At 41.9% G+C, this 19,360-nt stretch overlaps 1 protein-coding gene across 1 annotated transcript; it reads right to left on the minus strand.

Annotated features, from left to right (window-relative positions):
- Window positions 1-1,073: 1,073 nt before the first annotated feature.
- LOC119657995 (SET domain-containing protein SmydA-8) lies at window positions 1,074-15,467 on the minus strand. Its single transcript, XM_038065213.1, has 2 exons — window positions 14,543-15,467; window positions 1,074-2,959 (listed from the first exon to the last, which is right to left on the minus strand). Exons 1-2 carry the CDS (start codon window positions 15,377-15,379, stop codon window positions 2,495-2,497), a joined length of 1,302 nt encoding a protein of 433 aa, XP_037921141.1. The 5' UTR covers window positions 15,380-15,467; the 3' UTR covers window positions 1,074-2,494.
- Between the last annotated feature and the right edge of the window lie 3,893 nt (window positions 15,468-19,360).

Raw genomic sequence — 19,360 nt, forward strand, 5'->3', positions numbered from 1 at the left:
GGATTTAAACGTTACTTTCTCGTTTAGTACTTACAGAATAATGAAAGGAAACCAAATTTGTGATCTTGAGATCTGAGGGTATCAGCGTCTGAGGGCGAGTGTATAGCTTGTGTTTTGAAGGTGACGAAAATGGGAGAAAAGCTAAAAAATCCTTTTTCGAGGATTTAAACGTTAATCTCTCGTTTAGTACTTAAAAAATAATGAAAGGGAACCTGATTTGAGATCTTGAGATCTGAGGTTATCAGCGTCTGAGGGCAAGTGTATAGCCTGTGTTTTGAAGGTGACGAAAATGGGAGAAAAGCTAAAAAATTCCTTTTCGAAGATTTAAACGTTAATTTCTCGTTTAGTACTTACAAAATAATGAAAGGAAACCTGATTTGTGATCTTGAGATCTGAGGGTATCAGCGTCTGAGGGCGAGTGTATAGCCTGTGTTTTGAAGGTGACGAAAATGTCGCTTATGATCCTCCATGCTCCAGGCACTGGGTTGAGCATTAACTGAAGGTCTAACCTCCTTTTGGGAAACATTATCATAGTGGGCATATATTGCGCACTGGAACTGAAACGTATCTCTACTGTAATAGTAGCACCTCTTTCCGCAGAAGTGAAGGCCCCTACTTGCTTTCGACCTCACTTTGCTACAATTTTAATTGTATTTAATGAATACAACTATAATTCGGGTAATAAACACGCACCAAGCGAAGAAGCAAGGAGCAAACTGCCCTTAAACAGTTTTGTACCGATAAGTAAAAAACACGTGTTATGCCAAACAAGACCGACGGCACAGTGGCAGCCAACATAGAGCCGCAGCGTGACGCGTTGGAGGGATCGTGATTATCCGACTAGAAGTACTTAAAAGACCAAGTACCCCGTCTTGCCCGTATTTTTCCTGTTCATTGAAAAACAGTTTCAACATAAAATCAATCAAGGAGTTGTAATAAATAATATAAACTAAATGAATAATTTTGTCCGCTGGATCGGATCAAGTTCCTGAAGAAATGGTTGCATTTCTTACTCAATTTCAATGTTAACTGTAAATTAGATGGTTCGAAATAATGCAGTGAAAGGTATGTACTTAATTTTAATAAATATTGATTTATTTTCCTGGAATTTCATGCGCTTCTTTGGTCAATTACAAAATTGTCCTAAGATTCTATTTATTCTAACTTAATATAGTGATCCATTTGAAAGAGGTCGTTTAGCGAAATGTCGCTTTTGTTTCTATTTATTTAAATTCCTTGAAAAGCTAAACTGTTGTTAAGCATTGGTGTAGTTAAAGTAGTTAAAGTTTTTTTTGTATTTGATGTATCAAAAAAATGAAATTTCCGGTGAACCGACGACCCATTTTCTCAAAAATTTGAATTTTCGGCAGTTGTTCTGAATTTGAGTAGAGAGAGTTTGGAAATCTATCCCGGAAAACAGCAAAAGGGAGAACACCGTAGTATTATATTTGACTTCGATGATGAATTAGCAATTGTGTCGTACGTGCTAAGACTCGGAAAAATGTCATTCTTCTGTCCATCCTTCATAATGATAAAGCAATCGATCCAGATTCTGGTGATAGCAACAAACCAGAAGTTATTACATTCTGTAATTCAACTGAGCGAGGTGAAGACACTGTTGAAAAAATGTATTCTACATTCAATGTGGATTCAACAGTGGGTCAATAATGATGATGATGTTTTTCGCTATTCGCCATTCTGAATATAATTCAATTCACAAATTATTTACGTTAACAATGGTTCTGAGCCAATGAAGAGAAGACCCTTTCTAAAACAGTTTTCTCACGAGCTGGTGATTGGAGAGTTTCAGCGGAGAGGTATGACATCTATTTGCATTCCCTTCAACTTATAAGAGAGACCGAAGAGAACTGAACGATATCGCCCGTTCCCAGATGATGGAGAATCATCAGGACCATCAACAGTACCCATCTAAATATGGGTGGAAAAATGTAAACGGCCCCTTTGCCTAGCAAATTTCAATTTTTATATGTGACATTTGTTCTTAACCGCTCCAACGAAAAAATATAACCGAATAATTATTTTTCTTAAGATTTTGTTTCAGTTTTTTTGGTGATAAGATATTCTAAGGAAGTATAACACTGTAAATTTTATTATTGAAATTTGGCATGTTTAAATATAAAATTTGTAATTTGTATTATCTTCCTACAATAATTTGGTTTCTTAAAGAGTTTTATAGAAGTTTTTAAAATAGTTTTGAAGAATAAAATATGAAGTGTTACCAATGGAAACCTTAGTCTTAATAAAGTGATATTATCATTTAATTTTAATATTGTGACAGTAAAAAACTAAGTGAAACTAATTTTTGATGTGCCTTGGTAGTAATAAAAATAAATAACATTGTTCAAAGTACTAATTAACTATCAAGCCTGTGCCTGCTAGGTATAATGCGCCCTCTCTTGAAGTTCTAGATATTGCGCCCGACGAAAGGTTAAAACCTCCCGAATAAAACCGAAAGTATTCAGTGGTTTTTATGTCACTTTGGCGTCAATAACAATCCACTGAATTTTCTAATTTCATCTTCTAATAAACTCTTTAAAATGCACTCACCAGCGTGTAATTTATCTAAAACGAACAAGATATCCTTACAATACTGAATAGCATCCTTAATGTCTAGGTCACTGAACTTTTCATTAGTTTTAGTCATTTTCCAGATAGCATGTAGCTTCAGTTCAATGATGAATTGACTCGTCGGGGGGCAGATTCTTGCAGCTTTTTCTCGTATAAAGTCTAGAATGTCCTTTACACTGCCTGACGATGTTTTTCCGTTAAAAATACGCAACGTAAAATCCTGAGCTCTTGATATGTGTTTGGAATCATATATTGTCCCGCATTTGATGCAACGCCAGTCGGATAATAAAACGTTACCATCCTGTGGGATAATCCAGCCCAAGCAATCATTCTTTCGGCACAGCAGTGCAGATATGTATGAACCATTTTCCTAGAAAGATATGCGTAAAATTAACATTTAAGTGTAACGTACACACATATATAATAAAATGAATATGTCGATTTATTGAAATTGTAATGTAAACCTAAACTCCGCTTTATTGATCCAAGGTGTGCTGTAACCGCATTTATCTTTTAGTTTCTTCCCTTATTATTCTCAAAATTGTGGGAAAATTCAAACCGGCGTATAATTGTATGTAAGTTAATAAGTTAAATACGGATTGTTTAAAAAAAATATACTTCAGGACTGAACCTGATTTTTATTGAGTCGTAGCTTATTCTAGACTGACTAATTCTAAGTACAATTGTCTAGGATGGCGTTTGAAACTGATGTTAGTAGTAGACTCCCCACCTTATTTTCACTAATGACAGAAATCACTTCTATAGTACAATTTGACAAAACTCTCAAAGACCATTTTCGAAAAAAATTGTTTGTTTGAAATGATCAGCATTTTAAATTTCAACCAAATTCAAACACACTGAAAAGTCCGTGTGACGTCAAAACTCAAGTCAAGAAACTTCAGTAGACCGGCAACTGGCAGTAAATCATAAAAATATAAAACTGTCAAAATTAATTTGCTGCGTGAAACGCCGGAGGAGGACCGTGAAAGATTGTTTCGTGCCTTGCTGCACAAATAACCCTACAAAAATCCCACTGAAAGCTTTTTTAGATGTTCCGAAAGTAGATATTTGAAAGAAGAAATGGATCGCCATCGTCCGACGGAACTCAGTTTCTTTGGAGTCAGGGTTAAATTGTGAGGATCATTTTAATTGTGTATGTTTAAATTGCGAGGATCATTTCAATAATTCCAATCTTAATTCATAATTTTCAACTGCAGTAGAATTCTGTGTCACTATTATTCAAAGTCAAATCAAGTCACAGAGATACCGCAGAATATTCAACGTTCGAATCCCGCTCAATGCAATTCCATTTTTTGCGGACCGTGAATCTTTGAGAAAGGTACGTTTTATCGTTACGCAGGTAAAAATACGAGTGAAGTTTTTCGTGCACCTACGTTCGGATTTTATTTGCGCCAAAGCCGTCTAAATATTGTCCTTGCGTATTAACTACACTCCCCCACTGCCTTGTCTTTACAGCTTTTACGCTGGCACTTGATAAATCAATTATGTAACAAATCGTGAAGATTTACATTAATTTAATTTCTCATCATCATCACCAACGGCGCAACAACCGGTATCCGGTCTAGGCCTGCCTTGATAAGGAACCCCAGACATCCCGGTTTTGCGTCGAGGTCCACCAATTCGATATCCCTAAAGGCTGTTTGGTGTTCTGCCCTACGCCATCGCTTCATCTCCGTTTTTTTTTTCTACCATAGATATTGCCCTTATAGACTTTCCGGGCTGGATCATCCTCATCCATACGGATTAAGTGACCCGCCCACCGTAACGTATTGAGCCGGATTTTATCCATAACCTGATGGTCATGATATCGCTCATAGATTTCGTGTTATGTAGGCTACGGAATCGTCCATTCTCATGTAACGGGCTCAAAATTCTGCGGAGGATTCTCCTTTCGAACGCAGCAATGAGTTTGTAAGTTTTCTTGCTAGGAACCCAAGTCTGCGAGGAATACATGAGGACTGGCAAGATCATTGTCTTGGACAGTATGAGCTTTGACCTTATGGTGAGACGTCTCGAGCGGAACAGTTTTTGTAAGCTGAAATAGGTTCTGTTGGTTGCCAACAACCGTGTGCGGATTTCATCATCGTAGCTGTTATCGGTTGTGATTTTCGACCATAGATAGGAGAAATTATCAACGGTCTCAAAGTTGTATTCTCCTATCTTTATTCTTCCCGTTTAACCAGTGCGGTTTGATGGTTGGTTGGATTCATTCAGTAGTTTTTTTATTGATTAAAGAAGCCTTGAAAAAATACCAATTTGTACGTAGCCCGTTAAGAATATGCATTTAGCATATCAGATTTAGTACTTCGGGTTGTATATTTACACGGTAAAGACAATTTTGAGCTAGTATAACTTTGTTACTCATAGTATGATTTTGATCAAACTTGGGGATAATATGCTTCATTTTATATTTTATACTACTACCAGCTTTTATAACTCTGACCTAAACTTAAGGGGGGTTTTACTCAATTTTCCCAAAAATACGGTAATATACTATTATTAACCTAATTTGAACAGATATCGATATGGAGAGTACTTTGAGGCCTGGGTACCGTATAGAGACAGCTTCATGATTTTTTTCTGATTTTTCGATTGGGTAGTTTCTGAGAATGGCTCCGTTAAAGAAATCATCACTTTGCACCCCTCCCACTCCCCGCGTTTTTAACAACTACGGTACTAATCAAGACCTTTCATTTGATACCCCACATGACTATATTTGGTGAAAAAAATGTTTACACCCTCCTTTTACATGTATGGGGACTCCCCCTAAATCTCAACGTAGGAGGATATCACTTACTGCATGTCTGGGGGTCTACAGGTCCCACCTTCTCACCAAATTTCGTGTCAATCGGTATAGCCGTTTCTGAGAAAAGTGCCTGTGGCAGACAGACAGACAGACATTGAACCGATTTTAATAAAGTTTCGTTTGGTATGTATCGTTAGTTGTTAGCTGTTAATTTCGCTGCATACAGATTGACAGAATGGCGTTAAATTATTTGAGTTTATTAAAAGTAGGAGTTGAGAACTAGAATATTTAAGGATTCCTATGTTTGGAAGGAATCAAATAGCAAATGTTTCTTAAAACAGGAAGGGTCGTACTGCCGGTTTTATATCCAGCACATTGCCGAGTTCCATCTAACCCCCTACCACGCCGAGTATACGAAAATCCTGTTGGAATATGCAACAGCAGGCATTTGAGCGTTTGAACGTCAATAATAACATTCCCGACGAATCCAACCTCAGCAGCCACGCCCTATGAGCATAGAGAGCATAGAGGCTTACCTGTTAGCCCATGACCCCTGTACGTCCCGAATGTCGCAGCTTCAGTCCGGTCTTATTGGAGGTTGAATCAAGACTAGGAGTTGCATTATGTCGGATTCTTTTGGCTGCGTCGTTTGTTTATTGGTGGAATACATTGCGTAGCTTCCGTTCCCATCAGAAAGGATTTATTTTGGGTGTTGGGGAATCAGTTTCGTGAAAATCTCGCTCAGTTATGCGGGGCACGTAATACAGAAAGATCAGATCTTTTGTCCTAGATGAGGTGCATTACGATACTGTACGAGGAGTTGTCGTTGGCGAGCATATATGTGCTGGGAAATTCGTCTTTCTCAGGATTGTAGTAGAGCTTCCCAATCAACTAAACCAACTTATTGAATAGTAAAAGCACGCCTCTTTTAGTTACCAAAGCCGCTGCTGTTTCCTGCAATCAATGTAGGTTAGCTAATCTAATCAATTTACAAAGTAGATTTAGTTCCTGTAAATTATACCTATTTTCGCTCCAGTCAATGTTGTGACTGTCCGACTGCTCGCTTACGTCCTGACGCAAGCCGTCCATATACGAAGAACGGTTGCCCACTGCCGCATTTACTGAAGTGGTCGCCCTACTATTTTTCCGGGGTTTGTTAAATGGCATAATTATGGTTTCTTGTAACGACATTCAATGCGTTTTGGTCGGCCTTTCGCGGGACCTGTCGCCAGGAGAGATTTAGTATAGTAGAGAAATTTCAACTACATCTCCTTCTCTAATCTCAGCATTTTCTTTTTAGTTAAATGACGATAGTGCTTAGTACACAGCTTATTTAATATCCCCCCCCCCGCCCCTGACTCAGCTGACTGAAAAGTTGGGAAAAGTCATATGACATCTCTATATATCCAATAACTGCACAAATGAAGGTAATAACTGCACAAATGGGCTTAATGTTTCTTGCTATATACATATATGCTTCTGAGTGTTGGCCGTTGTGTGGCGGTAATGGAGATGAAGATGTTGCGTTGGACTAGTGGCGCTATACGTTTTGATCACATTCGAAAGGAGGATATCCACGATCGATACGGGGTTGCAGTGATCGTGGAAAAACTGCGAGAGAGTCGTGTTCGATGGTCACGTAATTCGCCCTAACGAGAATTCACATACCAAGATTGGTTTGAACATCGAAGTCGATGGGCCAAAAAGCCGGTCAAAACAACGGTGGCTTCATACGCTGGATGGGGATTTAAAAGCGTCGAGATTGCATCCGGATCAGGTATTTAATAGATTCAAATGGCGAAAGCGACCACGACGAGCCCACCCCACTTGGGAACGAGAGCAGGCTGAAAGAAGATTATGAGTAGAAAACTACAAAACTAGTTCAAAATCCTAGCGGCGAGAGTTGAACTTCAGCGAAGATTACCAAAGCGGCTCCTCAGTTGGGCGTCGAACAAGCTATTAGGAAAAAAATATTTTTCGTGTCTCTTACGTAAATATATTTATTCGAGTGCACAATTGTTCTATTTCTGTTTAGGCCGCTCGTAATATATGCATAGATTTGTCCGACTTTAGTGCGGTAATGATATTTTTGATGTCTAGGATGCCATAAATTTACAAAAAAGAGATAACTTTGGCCTACCATAACTTTGTTAGCAACAGTAGGGTTTAAAGTAAACTAGCACTATTGTCCTCTATATGGTAGCCTCAATTACTATCAAATTTTATGATTTTCGGGTGTGTTTAAGGTGATTAGGGGCAGCGATGTATTTTTTCACAACTTCGCCATACTATTTACATAGCATGCTGGTCCCGACCCCAGATAAAGGAGAAGAATTAAAGCTAACGTACTTTGTATTATACTCAGTAAAACAAAAATAAAATGCTGAGATAAGGTAAAGAGGTAACTGAAGTATAGTTGCAATTGTCAACAGGTCCCTCGACAGGCCGACTAACAAAACGCATCCAATGTCGTTAGAAACAACATGATCGTGTTAGGTCATAAGTCTCAAAGAAATTCTAGCGCGCTCACCTCAGGACCTCAGGGTCCCGGTCGTGTCTAAAAATGAGCAAATGTTTTTGACGCATGGACGAGGTCAGGACATAAGTAAATTAGTCAGAGCAAACTAAATATGTGATTGGACGTTTAATTATTGCCACCCTCACTACAATAACCGAGGAACTTGCAAGAGCCCTTCGGAAAAGGCGCATTGATGTCTGCATTTTACAAGAAACCCGACGGCCTGATGCCAACAGCTGCGATATAGAACGCGAACGCCGTAAAAATGGCTATAAGTTTCTCTATTTAGTACACGCTGAATAGAGTGTTGAAATTGAATCTCAGAGGATTTTCGTGATGGCATTATAGAAACCGAACGTTTTGATGGTTAATGAAGCTCAGTATTATATCGGCTAATTGCACTATTCACTTCTCCACCGCATACGCACCACAGACAGGTTAATACCAAGAAAGATGCCCTCTGGTAACTTCTCGATGCCGAGAACTGTAACGTGCTTGCTAATGACTATATATTGTGTAAACACAAAACCTTATTAAACTCGGTTTACTGTCTGTCTGTCCGTCACATGCACTTTTCTCGGAGATGGTTGTAGCGATTGACACCAAATTCGTTAGAAAGGTGGGAACTGTGAACGATCACGCATATAGTGAGTTACATCCTTTTTCGTAGAATTTAATACATGCGAAAATGGGCTGTACATTTCTTTTTCATCAAATATAGTCATTTGGGGTACCAAATTAAAGGTCTCGATTAGTCTTAGTTTTGACATTTGTTTGAAAGGTGGGGAGTGCAGGGGGTTGAAAGTGATCATTTTTTTAACGAATCCATTCTCAGAAACTACCCAACTGAAAAATCTAAAAAAAATCAGGTAGTTGCCACTATATGGTGCCTAGGCTCCGAAGTACCCTCCATAGCGACATCTGTTCAAATAAAGTTAATAATAGTACATTGCCATAATTTTTAGTAATTGACAGGAAAACCCCCCTTAAGTTCACCCTAGAATCACGATGTAGGCTACAGTATAGAGCATGATCCTGCCAAATTTGGTGAAAATCGCACTATTACTAACAAAGTTATACTAGGTCAAAGCGGTCGCTTCTCTGCAAATTCAAGACTATGAATGTCAATATCATTTGAAAGTGGATATTTTCACATAATATATGCATATATTGCGTGCTACATACTAATGGGACAAATGCACAAATTTCTTTATAAAAGAAATACACAAAACCTTTCATACCTGAAGCGTCTAGCTTCCGGTTTCCCGACTTGTTTTTTCCTTACTTTAATAGCGATCCCACTTGCACGATTACCAACCATTACGAATGTAAAACATTTGTGAAACTAAGTTTAAAATACGATTGACAAAGCGGCCTATGCCACCCTCGGAGTCACCAAGGCTGGTAAGCGCTTTATCAACCGTGAAAAAAGTCGTCTCTACCACAAGTTTCTCGACGATAAAACACTGGTTAATTGGCAAATTTCACAAGCAAAGAAAGCGGCTACTGTCAGCCGAACGATCCATTACAAAGATCTTTACGATACACTGAACACTTGCGATGGCGAGAGAGGTCTGTATTGACTTGTCAAAAGCCAAAAGCAACGCAGACAGTCGACATCCTATGTGCGTTGCTGTTGTGTTATGGCAAGAATGGTACTTTGTTTACCGACCGACGAGCTGCGATAGATAGATGATGAGAATATTTCGAAAAGATTTCAATGGTAGAATTTGTTCACCTTCCATTTCCGTAAGCTAGTTTGTCAAGAATTGGGGAACTACTGACGCAATACATGCTGCGCAGTTACTCAAGGAGAAACACCGTGAGAAGTATCGCCCTCTTTACGTTGCATTTTTCGACGTAGAGAATGCGTTTGATGAGTGCCACGTGAACTCATTTGGTATGTTCTTTGGCAACACCTAGTGCGCTTGGTTAAATTGCTCTACCGCCATCCGAAAAATAAAGTTCCTAGTATGGCGGGTATATCACAAACAGCGCCCTATACACTGCTTTATGTTTTCCTGACGTCTCATAGTAAAAATGATTTCGAGCAACTTGTACGATAATTGAATGATCGCTCCATGCAACACGTTCTCAGATTGAATCTGAATAAAACAGAATTGTTGTCGACGGATCCCCATGAAACAGGCACTGTCACTGTCAGTGGCAGCAACCTGCCCAGAACTTTGTGATTAAAATATCTCGGGTCAATGCCATCAACCAATGGAGAACTACGTTATGAAATTGCTTCACGCATAAGCGCAACTTGGATGAAGTTGCGTTCCATAACTGGTGTTCTTTGTGATAGACGCATTAACGAACGTCTTAAATCTAAAATTTACCGCAGTGTCGTCCGCCCTGTCGCCCTCTATGGTTTTAAGTGTTCGCCGAATATAAAAAACAAAGAACGGAGTCAAAAATTTTGCTTTGGACTAATGGGGTAAAACGCCTTGATCACACCCGAAATGAGGATATTTGCGATCGATATGGGATTGCCCTGATCGTTGAAAAATTGCGAGAGAGGTGCCTTCGATGGTACGGTTATGTAATTCGTGCTAACGGGAATTCACTTGCCAAGATTGGTCTGAACATCGAATGACAAAAAGGCCGGCCGGAACAACGGTGGCTTGATTTGCTGGTTGACGATTTGAAAGCTTTGCGACTACTTCCAGATTAGGCAAATGACAGAACAAAAAGCTAAAGGAAAAGAAGAAGTCGTGTTCTTTTTTTAAAACTTTTTAAAGTGGGACTAGTGTGCTAATGGGCCCTGGAATAGAATCCTAAAAGATACAATGAAAAAATCAACTTAATGTTAGGTTAATTAAGTTATGTTTTATACGCCCGAAGTAGATTGCTTGAAAAAAAGTTGATGTCACTTAGTGTCTTACAGTCTTCTCTGGTGGTCCGAATTGAAAACAAATTAATTTCCTTCTATTCTGTCAGCTTCGGGATATATGCAGAACCTCGAATATGCAAACATTTTCTAAAAGCAACAGAATGGCAAACTTGTAGTTTTTTCAAAATTAGTCTTTTCTTATGTTAAATAACTAAAAAATTGTATGTTCGAAAATTAGATATTTTTAGGTCTTTTAGGTCGATGAGGGTGTGGGTGGTCAAAGGGTAGTATAGGTCCCAGGCGGAACGTAGATTGGTACCCACGATGAATCCTAAAACCTGGGAAATGTCTGCTGAACCAACAACAACAGCTCTACTACCAAACCCTATCTCCACCTCCACATGGTGACCGCTGCGAGCTCTTTCATAACGAAAAGCTGCAGACGGAGAAGGATGAAGGTGAGTCTCCCGCGCCTAAAAACGGGACAAACTGTATCAACTGGTCCTCCAGGTTGGGGGTTGGGTAGGGCTGACAACCCTACGCGGAAAACCGATGTTACGGAGCCACGAAAGGAGCCTCGGACAGGATGGCCTTTACAACGACGAGCCCGGCAACGACAACGGACTAACGATTTGCGGATTTTCTCATGGAACGTGCGCTCCCTGTAAAGAGATGACGCTGATGAGCAGCTAGCCAATATAGGGCTGATATAACAGCGTTACAAGAGATGCGATGGACAGGGACCGGTTTTCTGGAGAAGAGCCGCTACACCATATATTATAGCGGCCATCCAGTAAACCATGTGCTCGGACGGACTGCAGATTATTCAATTAGCAGGGTCACACGAAATGGTTGTTGGAAGTACCTGGCTTGCGCGGAAAGCGGTCCACGAACATACGTGCGCCTCTCCAGACGGGACCACTTTCAACCAAATTGACCACGTGTTGATCGAACGCCGCCACCTCTCAGCCTTGATGAATGTCAGAACATATAGGGGGGGGCCAATATAGATTCGGATCACTATCTCGTTGGCATGGTGCTCCGAGCTCGAATAACAATACCACCTAGAATCCCCTCTGACAATCAAGTGAGAGTAAACACTGAAGCCATCCACAACACAACCCTCCGCGACACCTATAAGAGGGAAATGGATGCCGTAATAACCGCAGTCAACAGAGGACCTGGGGATGAAGCATCAATAAATGATCTTCACAATAACCTGAAGAACGTTATCATGGATACGGCCACAAACATACTTGGCCCCAGTCGCAAAAGGAGTCGGAACGGCTGGTTTGACGATGAATGCAAGCTAGTAACGGAACGGAAGAATGCCGCATACCGAGTAATGTTGCATTCTCAAAGAACGCGGGCACGCGCAGAGACTTATCACGAACTCCGTCGAGCGGCGAAGCGACTTCACAGATGGAAAAGGGACGCCTGGGAGAACCAACAAGTCTGTGAACTTGAAAAGTACAGGGAGCAACCGCACCAGGCACGGAAGTTTTACCAACAAGTCAACAGGATGAAGCCTTATACACCTCGATGCTCATCCTGCCGAGACAAAGAGGGAAACCTAATTTCCGACAGAATGGGCATATTGGGGCGATGTGTTTTGTACTTTGATGAGCTACTTAACAACCAGAACATCGGCGAGTTGGAGGTCCCGCCAACTGAAGACAATGGACAAATACTGCCACCACCAAGTTTAGGAGAAACAGTCCGTGCAATCCATCGGCTAAAACATCATAAGTCACCAGGAGCCGATGGAATTACAGCCGAATTTGTTAAATATGGAGGCGACCAGTTATACCAAGTGGTTCATCAACTTGTGCTCAAGGTATGGGACAGCGAATCAATGCCTGACAATTGGCAACGAGGCATTATCTGTCTCATACATAAAAAGGGAGATATCACACAGTGCAGCAATTATAGAGGTATCACATTGCTGAGTACCATCTATAAGATATTCTCCGCTATCTTGCTAGGTCGGATAGCCCCATACGCCCAGAACATCATTGGACCATACCAAAGAGGTTTCACTCCAGGCAAATCAGCAACAAATCAGATTTTCTCTCTGCGGCAAGCGATGGAAAAACTGTTGGAATATGGACAACAGTCGCACCATCTATTCATTGACTTTAAAGCCGCCTATGATAGCCAGGGTAAAACGGTACCCGGCCATGAGAGAATTCGGTATCCCGACCAATGTGCGAGGCCAGATAAAAGTAGCAGGGTCACTCTCAAGACCATTCGACATCAACAACGATCTACGACAAGGGGATGCCCTATCATGCGCCCTCTTTAACCTGGGCCTCGAGAAAGTCATCCGTAATGCTGAGATAAATGCTGGAGGTACGATCCTCTTTAAGTCCACCCAACTACTAGCCTATGCTGACGATGTCAACTTCATCCAGATCGAGCAGGCGGCGCAAGATCTTGGGCTGCACATCAACGAAGGCAAGACAAAATATATGGTGACAACGTCAGCACCAAAAACCGACCAACCAACAACATCAAACCGAACTGGTCAAACGGGAAGAATAAAGATAGGAAACTACAACTTTGAGACCATTGATCATTTCCCCTATCTAGGGTCGAAAATCACAACCGATAACAGCTACGATGCTGAAATCCGCGAAATTGTTGTTAGCTAACAGAGCCTATTTCAGCTTACAAAAACTGTTCCGTTCGAAGCGTCTCACCATAGGGTCAAAGCTCTTACTGTACAAGACAATGATCTTACCAGTCCTCATGTATTCCTCGAAGACTTGGGTTCTTAGCAAGAAGAGTGGCGAACTCTTGGTCGCGTTCGAGAGAAGAATCCTCCGAAGAATTTTTGGCCCACTTCATGAGGATGGACGATTCCGTAGCCTGCATAACGACGAAATCTATGAGCGATACCATGACCGTCAGGTTGTGGATAAAATCCGGCTCAATAGGCTACGGTGGGTGGGTCACTTAATCCGTATGGATGAGGATGATCTAGTCCGGAAAATCTATTAGGGCAGTATGTATGGTAGAAAAAGAAGACAAGGCAGACCCTGCCTAAGATGGAGCGATGGCGTAGGTTAGGACGCCAAACAGCTTTTAGGGATATCGAATTGGTGGACCTCGGCGCAAAACCGGGATGTTTGGAGTTCCTTATTAAGGCAGGCCTAGACCGGATACCGGTTGTTGCGCCGTTGATGATGATGATGATACTGATGCCGAAGGTTGGTCTGACCATCAAAGTTGATGGTAAGGGACCAAAAGGCCGGCCGAGACAACGGTCGCTTGATACACTGGATGGTGATTTGAAAGCCGCGCAACTACAGCCAGACCAGACCTTTAATAAAATAAAATGGCGAAACCCATTTCGACGTGCCAACCCCACTTGTGAATGGAACAAAGGCTAAAGAAAAAGAAGAAGAATCGCGGGTATTACATAGAAGGGATGCTTCTTACGTAAGCGCGCACCATTCTTTGCACCATAACTTTAGAAAAGTATATTTTAATCTCAGACTTTGCCTTGTTATGCTTGTGAAATATCCAAAGAAAAAATAGTTTTTTTCAACTCATCACATTGTCCTACTGTCTTAATGGAGTAAGTACTTCCACCTGATACTCTACATGCCACTTGGTGAAAAAATGTAAACCCTCCTTTTACATTTATGGAAAGTTCATGTGACGGACAGACAAATCGACAAACCGACAGATAGACAGTAAAATGATTTTAGAAAGACTTTGTTTTGTACGAAACTTGAAAAATGAATATTTGGTTACCGGAGTTTAGATACTCGTATAGTTTTTACTTTAGCTGTTTTACCCTCTGAAAACTATGTGTGGAACTTACGGTTGGATCCAAACATCTGGAGCAGGAGCAGACAAATTGCTTAGTCATATTGAGGAACACTCTCCTGGACAAGTTGCTCCACAGGATTTTCGTATAAGTGGTTGTAATTTCCGTACCTTGTGGAATAAATTTTGCACTTTTCACCACCATAACATTGCCGGGCTCGAAATAGTGGCACGTATTGGGGGTGCACTCGTGGTTCATTATGCCCGAAAGTGGGTAGAGGCCTCGTAAACTGATTTCTGCATTTTCGTTCTGCTGCAAGGCTTCGAAGGCGTTTGTATTTAGAACACAAACTACTTTGAATAAAAACTCATAAGTGGCACTGGCGGCACTCGGGAAATTGTGGAAATTCGATGCAGCAGCCAACATTTCTCTCTGGTACGCAGGATCGACGTTGGCTTGCAACACGTTGACAAGATGCTTTTGAGTTTCATTTAAAAGTAGTCCACGGATCCAGACCAGCGCTCGGAGGTTTGCCCGCATAACCTTCTGCGGGTGTGCCGGCTGCCATGATTTATACAAATTGCACTCCAGCAAATGCTGCTTGGAGTCCAAACACAGTTCACAAACGGGGAGGGAACACCCTCGTGGACACACGCACTCATTGTTTTCACACGGTCGGTAGCAGACTGAGCAAATATTCAGACTGGAGTCCTTGCCAGCAGTGGGCCCGATTAGCAGAGGCTTTTCACGGAATATAATTTCACCCGGTTGGATATCGCGCACTGCAAACAACCCACGCCCGCTTATACTCGTCGCAGAAACTCTCCAGATTCGAGTCGGACTGCTTTTCTCATTCAGATGGAAGTCTATCAGGGCGGAAATGGTCTCCATGTCGAATGTGTCACTCGTCTGTTCCCAGCTAGCCAACTAACCGAACCTGTGCTGTCTGGCAACTGAAAATCTGCTAGTTTATCTCCACGGACCAAGTAGATGGGAATTCTGAACGGAAAAAATGTGCCAATTTTCTTCATGTGCCATATAATGACGCAGGCTGCACACACGGGCATACTCAGGTGGTAATAGTGTGCATAATTAGGAGATCATTAGAACTCGGGCGCCAATAAATGATTTGAACTTGACCCATGCGAATTATATAACGCTATAGCATATATGTGTGTATGTATATGTTTTGTGTTGCAGCATGTCGTAGGATGAATTGCTGTGTCAAAATGCCATGCACTCGCAAAGAAATGAATTAAAATGGGAATGTACAAATGCGAGCTTGAAGGTGTTCGCCAGAGATACTGAAAAGGAGTATGCGTGTTGTTTGCTTTCAGCAGAGCTTACCTGCATGAAACTAGACCTGTTTAGTTTGCTAATTGAGTCCGACAAAAATAACTCTGGATCTTACGAAAAGCTTGGACGGCAGACTGCATTGATTTTTTCATAGATAAATTCGAAATGGGGGTTGAGATTGTCTGGTGAGACGGTTTGGCCTTTGGTCGATTTATTACATTTTTTTCGAAAACAATTCGTATGAAAGAAATCATGGGCATTGATATACGACTCTCATTGCTGAGAACTTTTTAAATGTTAGACGACGAAAGACTGGTCAGCAACAATATTTATGGTGGTAAAAATATTTAATACATACTGAAGACATAGGAATACAGTCGGTCGGTATAAAATATATAAAAAGGTTGGACAAATTATAAATTTATTCTAAAGATGAATAAATACAACAAAATAATATATTCCTCCTTTCGTATTTAAAAATGAAACAAGTCGAGAAACCGGGAGCTGGACGCTTCAGGTACGAATGGTTTTGTGTATTTCTTAGTACGTAGCACGTAATATATCCATATTATGTGAGAGTATCCACTTTCGGGTGATATTGACATTCATAGTCTTCAATTTTCAAAGAAGTAGCAAATTTGAGGTATTATAACTCTATTAGTAATAGTGCGATTTCCACCAAAGGTGAGATTATGCTCTACATTATAGCCTACATCATTCCAAAATTTCGTGGTACTAGGATGAATTTAAGGGTTGGATTTCCAGCCAATTATAAAAAATTATAGTAATATACTATTATTAACTTTATTTGAACAGATTTCGGTATGAGAACTGATTCGGAGCCCAGGCACCATATAGTGGTAACCTCCTGATTTTTTTCTGATTTTTCGGTTAGGTAGTTTCTGAGAATGGCCCCCTTAAAGAAATGATCACTTTCAACCTCCCGCACTCCCCACCTCCCCAACAAATGTCAAAACTAAGACCGGCTTCGAGAAGTACTAACCGAGACCTTTAATTTGATACTCTACATGACTATATTTGATTAAAAAAAGTTTGACATCCCCTTTTGTATGTATGTTAACCCCCCCCCCCCCCCTCCCTTAAATTCAAAGTAAAAGGATGTAACTCACTGTATGTGTGAGCGTTCACAGTTCCCACTTTTCAACCAAATTTGGTGTCAATCGCTATAACCGTCTCCGAGTAAAATGTGCGTGACGGACAACCAGACAGACAGACAAGTAAAAGTAAAATCGAACGCTTTAAGCAACTGTGTAATGAAGCTGATACGAACCCCTGGGGTAGCGCCTATAAAACAATAATATCAAAAGTTAAAGGCAAACGTTTCCCACCGAATTCTTGCCCGACTTTGCTTAATGAAATAGTAAGGGATCTTATCCCACAGAATGTGAGTACCGCCAACCTTCCTACTGTCGAGATTGACACCGCCGAAGTTCCCATGGTAAGTGAAAAGGAGGTCCTCCTTAAAAGCAGAAGAAGAAGAAGCAGAGATTAACACTAATCCCCAAGCCAAACAAACCTTTGGGTGAAGCTTTCGTTCTACAGGCCGATATGCTTTCTAAATAATACTGGCAAACTATTCGAACGAGTAATCTATAACGGATTATTTTCAGTTCCGAAAAGGATGGTGGTCTCTCCGAAAATCAGTTCGGTTTTCGAAAGAGGATGTCTACAACGAATGCAGTTGCCCTAGTAGCTAACACAGCTAAGACCGCACTTGACGAGGGCAAATGTTGTGCAGTGATTACACTTAACGTGAAGAATGTCTTCAATTGCACTAGATGGAGAAAGATACTTAAGTCCCTAATCAACTTAGGCGTGGCGAAGTACCTGGTGCGTATCGTTGCCGACTTAATAATCGATAGGGTTCTGTGCTGCGAATCAAATGAAGGAATGAAAGCATGCCAAACGACATGCGGAGTTCCACCAGGCTCTGTCCTAGGGTGGATTATTATGTATAACGGAATACTGGCTCTAAACCTTCCTACCGGTGTGGCCTGCATTGGTTTCGCGGACGATGTTGGTGTGACGGTTGTTGCAAGCCTTCCCGAAGAAGTCGAGCTCTATGCAAATGAAGTAGTCTATGAGATTAAATCCTGGTTAGAGAATGCTGGTCTACAGCTCGCAGAGCATAAGACAAAAGTTACTTATTACAACTTAGAAGCGAAACTCGTATACGTTTGAATATTTCATTTTACTTTCAGTTTTTTGCTTTATCGGAAACCCTTTCTATTTTATCACGAATTTAAGTCGATTTGGTAGGGTTGGTGGGTAGGTATCAGTGGCCGCTCCGAGGAGCCCAATTAGCGCTTTGGTGCGCCGTTTTGATGCCACAAACTCCTAAGAACGTGACTTTTGTTTTGGGAGCAGGGAAGCCCAGTCGAGCCGGCTCAGACCTTCAGAGCCAGTCCGTAGCATTTACGAAGGAAAGCAGCTCCCCGACCCTGCAGCTAGAAATCTCTCTGAGGTCCCCAAAAATGGTTTACCCAGAGTCCGCAGCCTGACTCTAGCCAGAGCTGGGCAATCGCAGAGAACGTGTATGAGGGTTTCCCTTCCTTCTCCGCAGCTTCGGCAATGCGAGTTGTAGGGTATGCCGAGCCTAGCGGCATGGTGCCCCGTGCAGACCGCCGTAATCTTGAATGCATTTGCACGCGCCTGGCACAGGAGCTCTCGTGATCGGGCTATGTTATAAGCGGGCTAAATTCTCCTTGACTTGGCATAGCTTGGCAGTCTTCGCCATCTCAGGCCCGCGGCTGCTAGGTAGTGCGAGTAGACTCGGCCCCCGACAGCCGCCAGCGGAACACCGACTGTATTCGCCGAGGAACTGCCAAGAGCAGAGCCTTGCCTGGCCAATCCATCAGCCCGGTCATTCCCCTCTATGCTCCTATGCCCGGGAACCCAGAAGAGAGTGACCTTGAGCGTGCCGCCCAGATGGTTGAGCGCGTCTCTGCACCGCCCCACTAGCTGGGAAGATGTCGTGGTTGAGTACAAGGCCTTGATGGCCGCTTGGCTGTCGGTCAGAATGGTTATGTTACGCTTGGGGCTCGAATCACGCTCCAGCCATCGACAGACTTCCAATATCGCCAGTACTTCCGCCTGGAATACACTGGCGAAAACTGGGAGAAAATACGACTTGGATACACCGTGTGTATTCGAGAAAACCCCCGCGCCGACTCCATAGGATATCTTTGATCTGTCCGTAATGAATACCGTATCATAGTCTTGCAATACGCCGGCGGTCTTCCACTTTGCCCTGGTTGGAAGGTCCACAGCAAAGCTTCTCGTGAAGTTCAGCTTACGTGTGACATAGTCCGTTGGGGATGGCCAGATTTCTCGAGGAATTTCATCTAGGATGTTGCTGTGGCCATAGGACTTCGCTGTCCAGCATCCGGACTCACGTAGTCTGACGGCACTGCACGCTGCAACATATTTGATGTGGAGGTCTAGGGGGAGGAGATGCAGGAGTACATTGAGAGCATCTGCCGGGCAGGACTGCAGAGCCCCCGTAGCACCCGCACACCCGGTTCTTTGAATCCTATTAAGCTTCGTTCTATTGAA

The sequence above is a fragment of the Hermetia illucens genome, chromosome 5, assembly GCF_905115235.1.
Source record: "Hermetia illucens chromosome 5, iHerIll2.2.curated.20191125, whole genome shotgun sequence".
In the NCBI taxonomy this organism is placed as follows: domain Eukaryota; kingdom Metazoa; phylum Arthropoda; class Insecta; order Diptera; family Stratiomyidae; genus Hermetia; species Hermetia illucens.